Source organism: Globicephala melas, chromosome 14 (assembly GCF_963455315.2).
Source record: "Globicephala melas chromosome 14, mGloMel1.2, whole genome shotgun sequence".
NCBI classification, from domain to species: domain Eukaryota; kingdom Metazoa; phylum Chordata; class Mammalia; order Artiodactyla; family Delphinidae; genus Globicephala; species Globicephala melas.
The window spans coordinates 73028322-73046444 of record NC_083327.1 but is presented as its reverse complement, the minus strand read 5'-3'; the positions used below and the strand labels follow the sequence as shown (position 1 = coordinate 73046444).

Below are 18123 nucleotides of genomic sequence, written 5' to 3'. Positions count from 1 at the left end.
AAAGTATCAATAAATGACTAACGCGATTATTTTTTTCTTCCAGGAGGGCCAGGATTAATTAGTTTTATAATATGTGGGATATTTCAGAGCTTACCTGATTTTTCCATCTTAAATCTTTCTTGGTTAAATCTTTAAGGGCCTAGGACTTCACTGGCGGTCCAGTGGTCAGGATTCCGCACTCCCCCTGCAGGGGTGCAGGTTCAATCCCTGGTCGGGGAACTAAGATCCTGCATGCTGCGCGGCGCAGCCAAAAAATTTTTTTTAATTAAAAAATTAAGAGAAGAGAGCGTGAAACCTGAGTGGAAGGTCAAGGAAAAAAAGAAAAATTAAAAGCAACATTTAAAAAAAAATCTTTGAGGGCCTAAAAATATATTATTAGTATCACTGCTGTTTATATCATATAGGTGTATTTTTGTTTACTTAAAATGGTATTTTAACATAAATTTTAAAGCAAATAGCTGCTAATTATAATGTATTACTGCTGAATTATAGGATTCGAGAATTATGGGACTCCTCTGGCTCTCCAGTGGTTAAGACTCTGTGCTTTTGCCGCAGAGGCCATGGGTTCAATCCCTGGTCAGGGAACTAAGATCTACAAGCTGCACAGCGCAGCCAAAAAAAAAAAAAAAACGGTTCCAGAGTTATAAAGTGGTAAAACATTGTGTGGAAAGTGATGAACCTTCTAGAAGCAAAGGAAGTTCTCTATAAAACTATAACAGGGCCTATTAGTAATGCAGTTGTCATCTCTCTCCTTACCTGGGAGGAGCAGAATAAAGTCAACAGGCACTGGATCTTTGCTCAGGTGGAAAAAAGATCAAATGTCTTCTAAGGCAGGGGTCGCTTATGTGGCTGATTTAATTCAGTTACTAGTCCTCATTCTTTTAAATGACTGTAAAAATGGGACTCACCTTCTCAGTGGACACATGTACCCTTTGGCAATAGCAAGTGTGCTTATTCCTTGTAAACTAGCTCATGAAAAAAAGAAAGTCATCTCTCTTGGAGGCTCACAGCAGCATTCTCATTCAGAAGAGCCACAGCTCTAAGACCTGCAAGCCCCTCATGTCCTCTGTTGCTGGGCGTTGAGAGGAGCGATAGATGAGAAGATAGAGCTGCACAGGTAGGCCAGGTAGGTCTCTGAACATCCCCTGAAGCAAGGAAATGACCCAATCAGGTTAGCATTCCGGAAGAGTCCTTCCAGCTGCAGTAACCACCCTTTGTTGCCTAATAAGAAGCTAATACGATTGCTGCTAGCCCCAAACCTCAGGCACTGGACGTCTAGATTGGCCCTTAGAAGTTTACTTGGGAGGCAACTTCGGCTGCGCAGAAAGAGAGCAATGTCTTAGCAACATCATTCAGAATAAGCTAAGGAAGTCCAGGCCAGGATTCGGACCAAGTTTTGGAGCTGGAGGAGGGAGGAAATAGCGGATGCCAAAAAAGATGTATTACAAAAACCTGTAGGGTTTTTTGTCCCAGCTAAATTACTAAGTTTCTTTAAAATATATGTGCATTTGCGTAAGCTTACTAATAAGATGCTTAAATCCGTTAAAATATTCACAATTCTGCTCTTAGAAATATTTTCTATATCTAGTGGCTTCTATCAGTCACCACTGGAGCAGCTGTCAGTCACGTATTAATATTTAGTGAACACCGTGAGCCTTAAATTTAGTACCATGTAGAACAAAAGGTAAATACATACTCGTTCGCTATTTTAGGATATCTCAAACTCTGTGCCGGCTTCTCTTATAAAAACTAGTTAGAAACTGTGAACCTCTTGTGGTTTCCTAGATGAAAAATTGGATTCCAGAAAATTTCTGTGTGAGTTTTATGTGAATCCAAGAACTTGCCTTAACTTTCCAAATTTAATTTATTACGTTACAATGAAAATAACTTTCAGTTACTATACATCCTCTTGGCAGTTCTTTGCTGGACTACATCTATTCTAGCAAACAAGTTACCTCTCAATAAATTAAAAAAATAGGGAACATATGTCTTGTGAATTATTTATTTTCTTTCACAGAAAAGGACGAGCCTCCACTTAGCAAGGCCGGGCAAGATGTTGTTTTGCATCTGCCCACAGATGGAGTGATTCTGGATGGCCGTGAGAGCACAGACGACCACGCCATCGTCCAGTATGAGTGGACACTGCTGCAGGGTGACCCGTCAGTGGACATGAAGGTAATTCATGTCGTAATTGTAATGAAAACTAATGTTTCAGTGCAGTGGTCTTTCTACTTACGTTCCCCAAATGTCTGTAAGTTGGCAGAAGTGCAAAATGGAGAAAGCATAAAAATGATTGTTGAAAAAATGTTATATGAATTTACTTTTCTACTGAGTTAACAGTGATCCTGACCATGTGTTTTGTTTTTATTTATTTATTTATATTTTGGCTGAGCCTCGTGGCTTGTGGGGTCTTAGTTCCCCAACCAGGGATCAAACCTGGGCTCTCAGCAGTGAGTGCATGGATTCCTAACCACTGGACCACCAGGGAATTCCCTGACCATGTGGTTTGAAGCTTCCCCTCGTTCTTACTGCTTTTTTTTTTTTTTTCCGGTACCAATAAGTCTTTATTCATTGTATTTTCCCAAGGAAAAGAAGGGGAAGGGAAAAGGGTCAGCATGTGTGTTACAAAATGATAGCAAATGGGAAAGGAAGTACCTGGCACAGCAAAATCAACCAACGAATAAACACTGCCCAGATGGGGTCGCCAAAGCCCAAGGGGGCTCAGTCTCCTGCAGTTCAGTAATGAGGGGAAGGGATGAAGAACAGGTACATGCTTTTCTACCCTCCCTCCCTCCCCATAAATTCAAGATTTCACACAAAGCTTTGGTTTCTAGCAGTAAACATGGAGTTACGTTCGTCTCCTGTTAAACAATTTTGTGGCCACTTTGACATAAGTTTCTTGCACCTGCATAAAAGTTCCTGAGTGACTTGGCTATACATTCATCTTTCCTTTCGTGGTCTCCCAACCCCACTTTCTACATGGAAGACCCCCTCATTGCTCCTCTCTACCCTAGGATTAGAGATTAAAGTAGGTTTTAATCCATCCAAAGACAGCAGTTTTTTGGCATGAATCAAATCAAGGAATGGTCATGACTCAGGAGATTGAGAACAAGGGATGATGAGCTCTTAGCTTCTTCAGGATTTTTGCACAAATCATTTAATCACAGACACCCCACAAATTAAACGTATAGGTGTATGGACTATTTTTGGGGAGGGCACGAAGGGGGAAAGAAGAGGGGGTAGGAATACAGTTCTTGCTGCTTTTTTGTTGACTTCTCCAGAACACAAAAATGCTTCAAGGAAAAAGACTCATGCTTTGTTTTGTTGACTCAGATTACTTTAAAAAAAATTTTATGTCTTCTTTTTTCAGTTCAAATCCAAGTAGAAAATTTGAAAAATACAAAGGAGCATAAAGAGGAAAATAACAGTAGAATGAACTTATTCTTCACATGATCCAGAAAGCAACCATCTTACCTTGCGTTAGGCCTGCCTGAGATAGTTGAGTTAATTAAGTGAGGTGGGGTTTGGAGTCAAGGGCTCCTATTCAAGCTCTCCTCACTGATTTTCATCAGGCATATCTGGGCTGGAATTGCTGCCGATGGGAATGTGCCACTTACCCAGTGGCTGCCTGTACACAATTAAGATACAATTGACATGTAACATTATATGAGTTTCAGGTGTATAGCACAGTGACTTGATATATGTATATCTGGTGAAATGATCACCACAGTAAGTCTAGTCAACATCTGTCACCACACATAGTTACAGTTTTTTTTCTTGTGATGAGAGCTGTTAAGATCTACTGTCTTAGCAACTTTTAAATATACAAAAGTGTTATTAACTGTAATCACCATGCTTGCTGTACATCATATCCCATGACTTATTTATTTTATAACTGGAAATTTGTAACTTTTGACCTCTTTCACCTGTCCCTTACCCCATGCCTCTGACAACCACCAATCTGTTCTCTGTACCTGTGAGCTTGTTTTTTGGGGTATTTTTGTTTTCTTAGATTCCGTAATAAGCATAAGGTCATACAGTATTTGTCTTTCTCCGTCTGGCTTATCTCACTTAGCCTGATGCTGTCATGGTCCATCCATGCTGTTGCAAATGGCAAGATTTCCTTCTCTTTCTTTACACACCCTTTATCCATTTATCCGTTGATAGACATTTAGGTTGTTGCCATATCTTGGCTATTGTAAATAAGGCTGCACTGAACATGGGAGTGCATATATCTTTTCGAATTAGTGTTTTTGTTTCCTTTGGATAAATACCCGGAAGTGGAATTGCTGTATCAACACAGGGAGTCTTGAGTCGTGAGGACAGTGGCTTTTTATTAACCCTGCCAGGACCCTTTGTAGTATTTCCTGGCTTAGGCAGATAAACTTCATCCAAATCACTGCAGTCAGAGGAGGTGGGGAAAATCTGTGTTGGTTTGCCAGGGCTGCCATAACAAAGCACCACAGACTGGGTGGCTTAAACAACAGAAATTTCTCACAGTTCAGGAGGCTAGAAGTCCAAGATCAAGGTGGCTGCAGGGTTGGTTTCTTCTAAGGCCTCCCTCCTTGGCTTGTAGTTGTCTGTCTTCTCCTGCCTGTGTCTTCACAGGCTCTTCCCTCTGTGCGGAAGCACTGACTTATGTTTTCTTGGGACAAAGACAAGAACAATAGTCAGCTAGTCCCTCAAGACTAATTTAAACACACTGCCTTACCCAATGATTAGGCAGTCTTAGAACTGGACCAGACCCTCGACCAGCATCTTACCCAGCCTCCTATCCATACAAGAGCACCTGCCTTCACATCCCTTCCAGTGGTCATCCAGTCTCTGCCTGGTATTTCCAGAGATGAAAGCTCATTGTTTCACATCACGTCGCATGACATCTTCAATCAGCTCTACTTGTTGGGCCAGTGGGGTGTTACTTCTATGCACTGGTGTTGAATCTTCTTTTTGGAAAAGCGCTGAACACATCTTTTTTTCTGTGTATCAGCTGTTAAAGTTTTTTTTTTTTTTAAATGAGTGTCACCACTTGGGATGGTCTTCTCAGAACTAAACACTCTCAATTCTTTCAGATGTTCCTCACATGAATTGAGTTTTAGACTGTCCACCATCCAGCCTTTTTTGGATTATCTCAGATTCATCCGTGCCCTTCTTAAAATCGGACACCCCTAATTGAAACCCATACATAAACCGTGGTTCTTCCTGACACAGACTATTACATCCTGTGATCCAGACATTGTCTCACTTCTATTAATGAAGATTCATTTACATAAACTACCTTAGTAGCTGCTTCACACCATAGGTTCATGTTGAGTTTTCCATTAGCAGGATCACCTAAAACCTGCTTCATCTTTCTACATGAACTGCTGTCCTGATGGCCTCCCCCATCCTGTGTTTGTATAATTGATTTACTGAACCTGAGTGCAAGACTTTATGGTTACCCTTTTTATATCTCAGTGTTTGGGTTTTCAGCTACAACAGAAATAATTTTGAACTTTGAGGGTCATCCATCATATTTATTATTCTTCTGTGCATGTGTCAGCTGCAAAATGAATGTATCTTTACTGAAATCTCTGAGAACTAAGATTGATCAGGAAAGGTGCCCGGGCAAGCCATGGATCAGCCTGCAATGAGAGTTCTCTTGAGATGGACGCCGACAATTAATTAATTGGCACTCGTGGGATATATTTTTTCAAGCAGCTGCAAATCTCTCTATTATCATCTAGCTTTTCATAGTTGCTAGTAAAGGCTCTACTCTGTAAACAATGAATTATATATATAAATGCTGAATAAAAATGCTGATGATTCAGTATTTAATTTATTGAAGATATTTATAAAGAAGTAACAAGATTAGGCATTTCTTATAGACTTTTAGGGCTGACTGTGATGCCATCAAGAGGAAAATGTATGGGACTTCCCTGGTGGTCCAGTGGTTAAGACTCTGCACTTCCACTTCAGGGGACACGAGTTCGATCCTTGGTCGGAGGAACTAAGATCCTGCATGCCGACCGGCAGGGCCGAGGGAAAAAAAAGAAAAATAGAGGAAAGTGTAGACTAATTCCCCAGCCAAGTGTACAACAGCGATGGCAGATAGACCTAAAGCTATAAAGCCAACATCTAAGTGACAAAGTCTGCAATAGAGGAGTCATTTGCTATCAAACTGCAACTGTCTTATAATGGTGTACATTCATGAATGCCCCCAAAGTTAACTCAACTCTCATTGGTCAGGCTTTCCGCGGAGTGCCTCTCCCAACCCTTTCTTGAGCCGTCCCCTCTCCTCTCCCCTTTTCTCCACTGTCTGCAGGGTCCTCACCCCCTTCTCTCATCTTTGGTGGTAGAACAGTCAGCCCTCCCTTTGTTTTGGGATACTTTAAGACCAGGTTGTAGGACTATCCTTTCACATCCAAATGACCCATTCAGGTATTCAGAAAACAAAAATCAATGAGGTTCTCACCCTAAGAGGAATTATGCTGCCAGCTTAATGATGATCAAATTAATTGCTAACCTTTTCTAGCATCTAGTGTGTGTCCAGTACTGTACTAAGCACTTTTTTTTTTTTTTTTTTGCGGTATGCGGGCCTTTCACTGTTGCGGTCTCTCCCATTGCGGAGCACAGGCTCCGGACGCGCAGGCTCAGCGGCCATAGCTCACGGGCCCAGCCGCTCCGCGGTATGTGGGATCTTCCCGGACCGGGGCACGAACCCGCGTCCCCTGCATCGGCAGGCGGACTCCCAACCACTGCGCCACCAGGGAAGCCCCTAAGCACTTTCTAAAAAAAATTTTTTTGGCCACGTGGCATGTGGGATCTTAGTTCCCAGAGCAGGGATCTAACCTGCACCCCCTGCATTGGCAGTGCAGAGCCTTAACCACTGGACCGCCAGGGAAGTCCCAGTACCAAGCACTTTAAATCGACTAAACATATGGGAAAGCTCATGTTCTGACTTGGTTTCCTCATTTATGAAGAAAATGAATAAGAGAGATGATTGGTCAGAACCAAGAGGTTCTGATTTTTTTTTTTCTTTTTGGCCACACCCAGCAGCTTGCTCTATCTTAGCTCCCCAACCAGAGATTGAACCCGGGCCTCCGCAGCGAAAGCGCCGAGTCCTAACTACTGGACCACCAGGGAATTCCCAAGAGGTTCTGATTTTAAAGTCATATATTTTCTGCCCTCTAACAGGATATTCTACATCTATTTAACTGGGTATTATTAATCTATAATACATTCTTAAATGTAAGAAGACACATTTTTCAGGTAGTCCATTAGATGTCACTGAGTTTCATAACATAATACATGTAGATCTGAAGTCAGAATGTAAAATATGACATTTAGGAACATGATAACAGAGTATGAGGACGTTCAGGGAGATTTGAAATTCATAAATCTGTAGATTGATTTCCATTCACCAGATGTGGAAAATTAAACTGTCTTAGAATACCATGTGTCATGGAAGCTTACTAAAGGATGGGTACTGTTTACACCAGTAACTTCATTATTAACTGAAAACCAGTTGCACATCGGTGTGCCTGCTGAATGAACACACTTAATTTTTAAAAACAGATAGGTGTATTATCATCCACACTGAAACATGTTTGGGAGTGAAAGGAGGTGGTATTAATAATTACACCAGGACCACAGAGATAAACTGAGACTGTCTTGAGCAAACAGAAACATGGGTCCTTCTTGATAAAACCCAAGTTCCATGAGACTGGATGGTCTATATTTCATCTCCCAATTAGTCTCCTTTTTAGACCGCCCTCAACACATTAACGTAGTATTTTAAAACTGAGCCTTAGAGAAAAGGTTTTCTGGGCACGGAATATAAATAGAAGAATACTGGCTTTTCGTCATAGGGAAAGAGAACGCAAAATAAATGTTGAATTTCACACTGCCTTCTGTCTCACGTAGGAGATGTTTTGTCATTTACTCCTCCTCAGTCAGTTTCCCTGGATATAATTTGGGTCAATACTGAAAATGCTCACAAAATGAAAGAATCATATACGTTAAGGAGATGATTAAAAAACGTATTGAAAGACTTTATAAAAATTTAGTAAGCAGGATTTTCAAGGCAGCCTGGTTGTTTAACCAATACACAAAGTACCAGAGAACCTACGGTGATCTTTGAAGATTAAAGGCTAACTGCATCTGTCTCCTGTTTTTCACCTATGATTGTTGATAACAGGTCAAAGATATATGTAAAATCTATAATATCACAGCAGAATTTATAAGGATTATGAAGGATTTCTTTAGAATTATTTTCAGCGGGGGACTGAGTGATGGGTGGAAAAGGGATTTCAATTGTCTGGGATGCTGTCAGGATTTCTCCCCCCGCCTCTTTCCCTCCTCTCATTCCTCTCTTCCTTCTTTCCTTCCTCCTCCCTCTCTTCTTTCTTCCTTTCTTGATATTTTTTCCCTTTCTCTCCTAAAGTCTAGAACTATACTTTGTACTCACTAGGTTTCTAATAGTACTTGCTAAGTTGATTGGTTCCTTTTTTAAAAGTGATTGACTATTTTGCTAACCTTTCAAAAAGTGCCCTTTTAAGCCTCAAATTTTTATCATCCTTCCTAGCAAGATGGGCAGGACAACATCTTTCCGCACTCTGGCCTCATACTGTTGTTAGGAAGATCTGCTAAGCGTTGTCTAACAATTACTTTGCATCTCATCAAGGGAGATCCTAGACACATATCACCTATTATTTTTTCTTGGCTATTGGACAGTATCTAGTCTTCATGAAAACAAAATGTAAATCCCTTCAATAAAATTTTTCCTAGATTTGAGGCCATGGGGTGGGGTGGAGGAGAGAGGGTGTAGACTGTTTGTAAATTTTAAAAAGAAAGAAAAATGATAAGTAACTGAGAAAGCTTCGTATCACATTTCAACTATTTCCTTCCTCCCTCAGTGAGTCAGTTTAACAGTGAATGAAAGAGATCAAATAGGTAATACTTCTAGCATAGCTTCTACTTTGCTTTGTTTTTTTTAAATTTATTTATTTTATTATTTTATTAAATTTAGTTATTGTTTCTGGCTGCATTGGGTCTTCGTTGCTGCGCACAGGCTTTTCCCTGGTTGTGGCTAGTGGAAGCTACTCTTCATTGCGGTGCGTGGGCTTCATATTGTGGTGGCTTCTCTTGTTGTGGACTACAGGCACGTGGGCTTCAGTAGTTGTGGCACGTGGGCTTCAGTAGTTGTGGCTCACAGGCTCTAGAGCGCAGGCTCAGTAGTTGTGGTGCATGGGCTTAGTTGCTCCGCGGCATGTGGGATCTTCCCGGACCACAGCTTGAACCCATGTACCCTGCATTGGCAGGCAGGTTCTGAACCACTGTGCCACCAGGGAAGCCCTGCTTTGGTTTTTGAATCCTCGCTTCACCACTTCCTCTGTGCAAGATGGGAATAACCAAAGCCCTCCTCTCAAGGTGTTATTACTGGGATAAAAGGAGGTAATGCAAATAAGACCCCTGGAACAGTGAGCAGCACATAGTAAATAGTAAAAAAAGTACGTTATCATTCAATTTATTCTGAGATCATCTTTCCTTTGATGGTGTCCATGACGTCCCTGGTAGCCTTGTCTTGCACCCAGGCGGGCTGTGTTGGTGCCTGGGTAATGTTCTCTTAAAGATTCTCCCAAGGAACCCCAAACTCCAAATACTTATTCCACGTGCTCACCAGTGCCTAGAAGGCCTTTAATAGGGAACAAAACCTCACTCCTCCAGTGCCTACAGAGGAAACCCTTCAGAGTCTGGTCTGAGTCAAAAAAGGACTTTTTAAAAAAATGTATTTTTTTGACACTGAAAAACCAGAGGGTCTAGTTGTTTGCTGGAGGTGAGAGCAGAAGGAGAGAGGGAGAAGCAAAACAGCACCACACCCCAGGGCACCAAAACGGATCGGAACCTCTGCAAACTTTCACCTATGTCACTGCCCATCAGTTATTTTATTCACCTGAAGCTTTGAATAAAGGACAAAAAGTTATGGCAGCCCACAGAACATTTTTGAGACACAGAAGATTATCAAGGCTGCAAATTTCCTGAATAATATCTGGGGATAAGTTGGTGCATATGGGGCTTCCTTGGTGGCGCAGTGGTTAAGAATCTGCCTGCCAATGCAGGGGATGTGGGTTCGAGTCCTGGTCCGGGAAGATACCACATGCCACGGAGCAACTAAGCCCGTGCGCCACAACTACTGAAGCCAGCACGCCTAGAGGCCATGCTCCGAAACAAGAGAAGCCACCACAATGAGAAGCCCGCACGCCGCAACAAAGACCCAGTGCAGCCAAAAGTAAATAAATTTACTTTGGGAAAAAAAAAGTTGTTGCATACGAATGAATATTCCCTTGTGGCCTTAAGTATTTCTTTGTGTCTTGCTTCAAGAATTAAGGGTGTGGACTTCCCTGGTGGTGCAGTGGTTTAGAATCCGCCTACCAGTGCAGGGGACATGGGTTCAAGCTGTGGTCTGGTAAGATCCCACATGCTGCGGAGCAGCTAAGCCCGTGCGCCACAACTACTGAGCCTGCGCTCTAGAGCCCGCGAGCCACAACTACTGAGCCCACGTGCCACAACTACTGAAGCCCGCGCGCCTAGAGCACGTGCTCCTCAACAAGAGAAGCCACCACAATGAGAAGCCCACGCACCACAACGAAGACCCAACGCAGCCAAATAAATAAATAAAAATAATTTTTTAAAAAAAGTGTAAAGAAAAAAGAATGAAGGGTGTTATTCGTCAGGAAAAAAACCCCAGCAAATCCTAGGACTTACTGCACCAATTAAGCAGGAAGACACATGAGAGCATAATAAATGAATAATTCATACCAGTTGTGTTTCAGAATTAACCGTGAGCCTTGATGTAGACTGCCCTTTAAGCATGAATTCCTTTCACACAATAGCTCAGGGCCTTGAATGTTTAACTGCATTTTTTTCTTTAAGAAAACTACTTATAAGGAAATGATGAAAAATAATCTCCCTGGGAAAAAAAGTACGTACCTCATGAATAATAAATCTGGGTAAATTGAGAATTTGTGAAAGCTCTATTCCAATAGCAACAGAAGCTTTGAAGTCTTTTTCCTGTTCAGAAACACTCAGCTTCCCAGACAATAAATTTATAGCACAGTAGGCTTCCAGCGTCACAGGAATCTGCAGTCAGTCTGGGCTTTCAGGTCCCCTTGGGTTTAAACCTGACTTCCTGTTACTGTCCCTTCAAAGGTCCTGGCACTTCTATTTGGCGGTGGGTTGTAGGGTGGGGATGTGGGCGGGAGAAGCACTTTTAGAGGTTTTAAAGGACTTTGCGTGTATGAGGAAGTATCTTGCTTTTTCAGACCACAACAGCTAGCTGGTTTGTGTATAAGCTGTGACTCAGTGCTTTCTAGGAAATGATTCTTGGAATAAGGACCTGAAAGGCCTAGAGCTCTGCTAACTCGGAGGTGGAATTCTACAGTGGCTACGAGCATGGAATTTGGAATCATATGGCCTGGGTTCAGACCCAGTTTTGCCAATTCCCTCGTGGGGTGAACTTGGGAAAATTACTTCATTCTTTAAGCCTCAGCTTCCTCAATTGTGAAGAAAATAGTACTACCTGAGAGTGTTCCACTGGGGGTTAAAATGGGAAAATGCAAATAAAGTGCTTAGCACATTGCACAGCACAGAATGAGCACTCGTGGAGAGGTAACTATTATAGCTAATTCTAAACATCTTGGGATGTAAACTATTTGTGGGGTCTCTTTGACCAATAGTTTAACTGAACTACAGTAAGAATGAATTTACTCACTTGTATATAAACAAACAAACAAAAATTATGAGAGCCTTCTACTGGCAAGGAGCAAGGGAGTAAGGCCCTATGAAGAATTTGTAGGGTATTTGCCCTCAGGGAGCTGCCTCCCATTGAGGAGATTAGATGTGCCCCTAAATAACGATAATACCAAGTAGAAGGTGGCAAGGCCAAAAGAGAATGTAGATGAAGTGCCCCTGGACTTCAGGGGGAGGGAGAGATTATAATCTAGCTGAGGGACATCAGAGAAGACTTTGCAGGTGCGAGCCCTGTGGTACCTGTCTCTGTACTCTTAATATTTTGACAGTAGGACTCATATCGACGTGAAAATTTCGGATTGAAAAGATCCACATTCTGTAGTGCAAAAATTTTGAACATGTGTGAGGGCTTTCAAGTTCAATGTATATCCTCTGATTACAGTAACCTAGGACCATGAAAATCAGTATCCTTTTAAAATGAGAATCAGGTTTGGCTTTCCCTGGAGGTCAGTTGCCCATTTGCCCAGTGGTCTGTGCAATAACCTACTTTTACAAACTTCCTTGGTTTGGAAAGAAGGGAAGGGCAGTCGGAGAAGAAGCAAGAGGGCAGCAGTGCTGATCTTCTGTCTGTAGAAACTGCATATGGCCACAGGTACAAGAAAATTGGCTCACGCCCTCAGGGAATGTCCTGCTCTTGGTGGGAAGGATGGGAGCTTTAGTGTTACTCTCTTTCTCTGCTCTTGTTCTAGCTCTCTGTCATCTTCTTTTATGTCATTTGCCATTCTGTTCACTCTTTTGTTCATTCATTCATCAAATATTCATTAAGTTTCTAGTCTTAGAACTTAGGTTCGAAGACTGCTGGAGGTAAGAAGAGGAATAGGGCTTCCCTGGTGGTGCAGTGGTTAAGAATCCACCTGCCAGTGCAGGGGACACGGGTTCAAGCCCTGGTCCGGGAAGATCCCACATGCCACGGAGCAACGAAGCCCGTGTGCCACAACTACTGAAGACCGTGAGCCACAACTACTGAAGCCCGCGTGCCTAGACCCCGTGCTCCGCAACAAGAGAAGCCACCACAATGAGAAGCCCATGCACCGCAACAAAGAATAGCCCCCGCTCGCTGCAACTAGAGAAAGCCCGTACGCATCAACGAAGACTCAACTCAGCCAAAAATAATTAAAAAATAAATTTATTTAAAAAAGAAATGCATAATAAGAAAAAAAAAGAATAACACAGAAGTAAAACATGGTTGGGTTGTAACAGGAAGAATAGGTTCCCTTTTCCTCTCTGTACTTCTAGAGGCTTCTAATCATGGCTGGTTTTATAAGTGGAGCGCTATTTACATCACACATTTTGAGAGAATTTGAAAAGTAGGAGAAAAGCCCCAGTCCAAAAATATTTCTCCCTTTGATTCCTGAAACCTCAAGATAAGCAATGTAATTCTGTCTTAATTACTGCCTTTTTGGTTCTGTTCTTTTGAGAATGATCCTCCTCTGGTGAGGATAAGAGAAATCCCCAACTCCTGAGGAAACGCTCTTAAAATCACCTTCCTGCACAATTGGGAAAGATGGGTACATCAGAGTTTTTTGTGGCTATGATCTAACTCCATTCATTTGAGCATATATAACTAGGAAAGTACAGACAGTTGAATTCATTTTGCTTCTTTTTTACAGAACTTTGGGTCATATTCACGATGAAAAGTAAATAGAAAAAGGAACATGTAACTGAAGAACAGAACCTAAGCATGTTCACCTGAAGTATCTCGACAGCTGTGGTGCCAGTTTATGTTCTGGCCTCTCCTGATCAGGACAGCTGCCCTGTGTGTCTCCTTCACTCTCTGTATGTGTGCAGGGAAATGGCGTTGGATTATAACAAGGATCGTAAAGGCCTTCAAACCGCTATAGAGCTCTCATCCGGTTTTGCAAGTTGGATTAGTTGACACAAGGCAGAAGGCTAGAATGCGTTTGGGTTCATTGGTTCAATGGAGTTTCTTACTGAAATATTTTGTACCACGTTATCTTGTCACTGCTTTGTAACTGACATATGCCCAATGCCTTATATAGAAGCAATTATGGGGGTAGGGGAATAGACAGGTAGTACTCATTTTGTAACTCAGTATATATAATAATCATGTATGTATGTGTGTGTGTGGTATATAAATAAACCCAAACGTGTATGCCTCGCCACTAAATTACTATTTTAGGGAGGTGCAGTTGAGCCAGAATAGCAGTGAGTTATACATTGATTTAGCCAGAGGCCAGCCATCAAAGGCTCTGTTACTGCTGAACAGGAGATCTTGGGCAGAGATTCGAAGCTCTTTGTTTTATTAAAGGTAATATCTCTCTCCAAGTTACAAATTGGGTATGTTGCATATACATTTATGTGTGTGTGTGTGTGTGTGTGTGTGTATTTTTTATCCTGACACTTGGGAAATGTTTGTAAAATACTTTAAATCCTTTCCAGTGTCATATAAATGTGAGGAGATGTCCAAGAAGATGACCTGGGTGCTTGAAGGGAAAACGTCCGTCTTACAGTTCTATATATTCTAATATCTGATTTTGAGGAAAGATAGCATTTGTTAGCCAACTAACTAAACTGAAAAGGGCCAGGGAATTAAAAGTACAAATTACTATGTTTGAAATAAATAAGCTACAAGGATATATGGTACAGCACAGGGAATATACCCAACATTTTATAATAACTATAAATGGAGTATAACCTTTAAAAATTGTTTGAGTCACTGTGTTGTACACCTGAAACTTAACCTGAAATTGTAAATCAACTATACCTCAATTTAAAAAAAAAAAGACATGCCAAGCTGTGTTATGAAAGGGATTAAAAAATCAAATCAGATTAATGTTTTATCTCTTATGGCTTCAAAACCTGAAAGTTTTCTGCATCCAGGAAATAAAAACACAGGGAAAAAAATCTTGAAATGATGAAATCCAAAAATCAAAGTGTTTACTTCCGTTTCTCACTGGCTCTGGGAGACTTAAGGTGAAACAGCAAAAGCTTTAAACAAATTACTGCAGAAGAAGGGGAGGGGAACCTTTTGTAGAAGAAATTTCACAGGAGATTAATAGGACCTTATTGACTTTCTCAGTTATCAAAATAAGCCTCAAACAAAGACCTTGGTATTAAGTTACTGTACTTAGTTTCTGCTCATAGAGGCAAGGCCTGCAGATGTGGACTGGTGCCGAACGCAAAGCCCTCTTTGGAGGCCCTTCGGGCAAGATCCATTCTCTGTCAGCAGCTGTCAGCATCTCCCTTTTCTGTTGGTGTCCAAATCCAGCAGCTCTCAGAGCTTTCCCACAGAGACAGTTGATTGTCATTACACCCATGGATAGCCGAGCCGCAAAACCTGACAGAGCTGTCCTTCCTCTATAAGCAGATTTTTCAAAAAAAAAAGGCGCCAGGGAGGGGATATTTAATTTGAAAAGACCTAAATTTGAGTGCACCCAAGATGTTGAAGGTGATTACCATGGTCTGGATCTGGATACGGTGTTTCCTGCATCAGAGAAGAGGTACCTAGGAAGGCTAGAGGGAGGCCTCCACAGCCCAGGTGGAGGGACTGGCCCCTTAGACGAGGGATGCTCTGTCCTTCCAGCCCCAGCGTTGGAAAGAGGCTTCCCAGGGAAGGCACGGCCCGCAGAGGTTTAGTTTGACACGGGCATGCTGAGTGTTGACACCCAGGAGCCTTCCCAGAGATATGACCGGGGCCTGGGTGAGGATGTCTTGCGTGGATGGCCCCCACAGCCTCCAGCCTCAAGGCTTCCCTGGTCTCTTAAAATCTCCATTAACTTCATCTCAGCCTCACTCCTATGGCCACACTCAGCATCCCCCTGTCGCACCCACCTTAAATCCCTACTCTGACTCAGTCCTACTATCTACCCTCTCCTCTCATACACCCAGGTCAGCACACCCCAAGGCTGCTGGCCTTCGGCAGTCTTAGGTCTACGTTCTGGCAGACCAGCTGGGACAGAAGACAGAGCTTCTCTCTCACACCACCCTGCTCAAGGCTGCAGGGCTTCACGTCAGCATGCTCCAGTGTGGTCATCATCTGCTCCCATGTTTCCAGGCATTCCTGTCTAAGTCCCAAGAAACGATAAACAGTGGTGTCACCTGTCGCATAGCTGCCACCTCGCACAGCCTGCCTGACTCTGAGCCAGAGGCTCCCCTCAGCCTGGCACCCCTGTGGCCATAGGAGAGGTCATAACTGACCCTTCCAATGCAACCATGTGGATGGGCGTGGGAGGGGAAGTTTCCAGGAGAAACGGGGTGTTAGCCCCCAATCCCACCGGAGCTCAAGTCTTCTGATCAATCTGCCAGAATTGTGTGTGATTAGTATTCTGCAACCTTGGACCAGGAGTGGAGAAGTGGGTCATGGGACTGCTTCAAGGATGACATTGATTTCCAGTTCAGGATGATGCTGGACTCTGTGCCTCAGGTTCTTAACTAAATATGATGTTTCCTGTCAGGTGCCTCAGTCCGGAACTCTGAAGCTGTCCCACCTACAGGAAGGGACATACACCTTTCAGCTGACGGTGATGGACACTGCTGGGCAGAGGAGCTCTGACAGCGTCTCGGTGACCGTGCTTCCCGTGGCCTTCTCCGCAGGAGGTGAGAAGAAAGCCCTTCCCTCACATTCACAGTGGCCAACAGAAACCAGGTTATCAATGGAAGGATGGTATTAAATTGGCATTTTATATTCTGACTGTGCATTACAGGGGCCCTTTCATTTTATTTTTGCTGTTGTTGAATGGGAAAATCTTTACTAAAAATATGATTGCAAAAATAGGCTGCATTGTATGTTGAGCTAAGTGACGCTGCTGAATTGGGGCGGGGGAGCGCTCCACACTCCAGGGGATGAGAGTAGGCTGTGTGAGCCACGGGGCCCGAGAGATGCTCCATCTTTCCGTGACTCAGTTTCGTGAAAGACATCTGGCTTTTCCAGGAGAGGATCTTGTTTAAAGGAGGGTGGTCTATTTGATATGTATGTTCAAAGTATGCAGCCAAGGAGTACATTGAAAACAAATTAAAATATATGCAGTGCATGTGTCAATTTAAAAGGACTATTTAAAAACTGTCATGGACGCTTTACACAGATGCACAGATACGTTAATAACATAGCTCGACGTATATATAATGCTTCTCACGTTCTGTTGCCCAATGTAAACTCATTTCTCCCATTTACCTGTTTCTTACTTTCCCAAACATCTACATTTCTAAGATTAGCTCATCAAGTTAAAAAAAAAATTTATATGGAACTCAGCAGCACTAAAGATATGGGGGTATGGCAGAGGGAAGCCCTTCCCCCAATTCACTCTGGAGAAGTGCTGAGATAGTGTATGTGTGAGGGTCCTGTCACTCGGTCAGCGGATGCCTTCCCAGCATCTGCGGTGAACGGGAACTGTGTGCAAGGCAGTGGGCGTGGCTACTGCGCTCCACAGACCTGATCTCTGCCCATGTGTGGTGACCCTTCACTAGCCATGGCTCTAGCAAACTTGTAGCCTGTCTCCTACATCCTTGATTCCTCAGTATTTAGATGGTAATCGAGCCAGCAGTTGGGAGAATAAGAATAAAAAGACTGGATTTACTTGTACTTTGACTGATCTTCCATCAAAGACATGGGTCAGTGTGCATATTGGACATGAGGAAGGAGACTTTAGAATCCTAAGAACTCCGCCACCTTGATAATTTGCCTTCCACGAGGATACAGCGTGTTAGGAACATTCACAATTAGGTTGGCTGACTCCTGTCCAGCCAAGGTTTAAGCTGACCATGAGGAAGGAGGGGTGACCGCCAATGGACAGGCCAGACCCCAAACTCCAGTGCACTCACCGCAGCACCGTGAGTCAGCCACGGGGAGTGAGCCAGGCCTGCAGCCCGGCCCACATTCAAGCAGTCCTTGCTTGTTGATTTATTGCAGCTGCACCGAAGAGCCAGTTACCTAGAACACACCTTGGAAAGCTGGCCATGTGCCAGGGCCGCTGCAAACAGCTGAAATCATCAGCAGTGGAAAACTCCTGGGCCCTGAGGGCTGTTCTCCCGGGAACAGGGCTCCCTGGGCAAGGAGCCAAGTCAACTGCTGGTTCTGGGAGAAAAGTGCTCCTGTCATCCCCTGCAGAAATTAGAAAAGGGTTGTTTTTATACAACTGAGGTGCATGGGAGGGAGAAACGGCTTGAGCTCATGGAGGCAAAGGGCTGACACCTCACCAGCTGCCTGTTGCTCTGGTTTACTTACTCAGGCCAGTTTTCTGGGGCTCCCAAGGCCAGTTGCCAGTTGTACATTTCCGGCCTTTCTCAAGATGACGATAAAGTGTATTTGAAGCTGCAGAGAGCGAGTGATGTGATTCACCTTTGGTTACTGAAAGGCCAGTTGGGTATAGGTCTTACATA

General features: G+C 43.1%; 1 protein-coding gene across 4 annotated transcripts in view; it reads left to right on the top strand.

The window, feature by feature from the left end:
- The window catches only part of LRP11 (LDL receptor related protein 11), a 60956-nt gene that overhangs the window by 4632 nt on the left and 38201 nt on the right, over nucleotides 1-18123 (top strand). For all 4 annotated transcript variants that reach the window (XM_060283774.2, XM_060283773.2, XM_030853187.3 and 1 more), the window contains exons 2-3: nucleotides 2018-2175; nucleotides 16203-16344. In XM_060283774.2, coding sequence (XP_060139757.1) covers nucleotides 2018-2175; nucleotides 16203-16344 — 300 coding nt within the window. The remainder of the gene's footprint in view (nucleotides 1-2017; nucleotides 2176-16202; nucleotides 16345-18123) is intronic.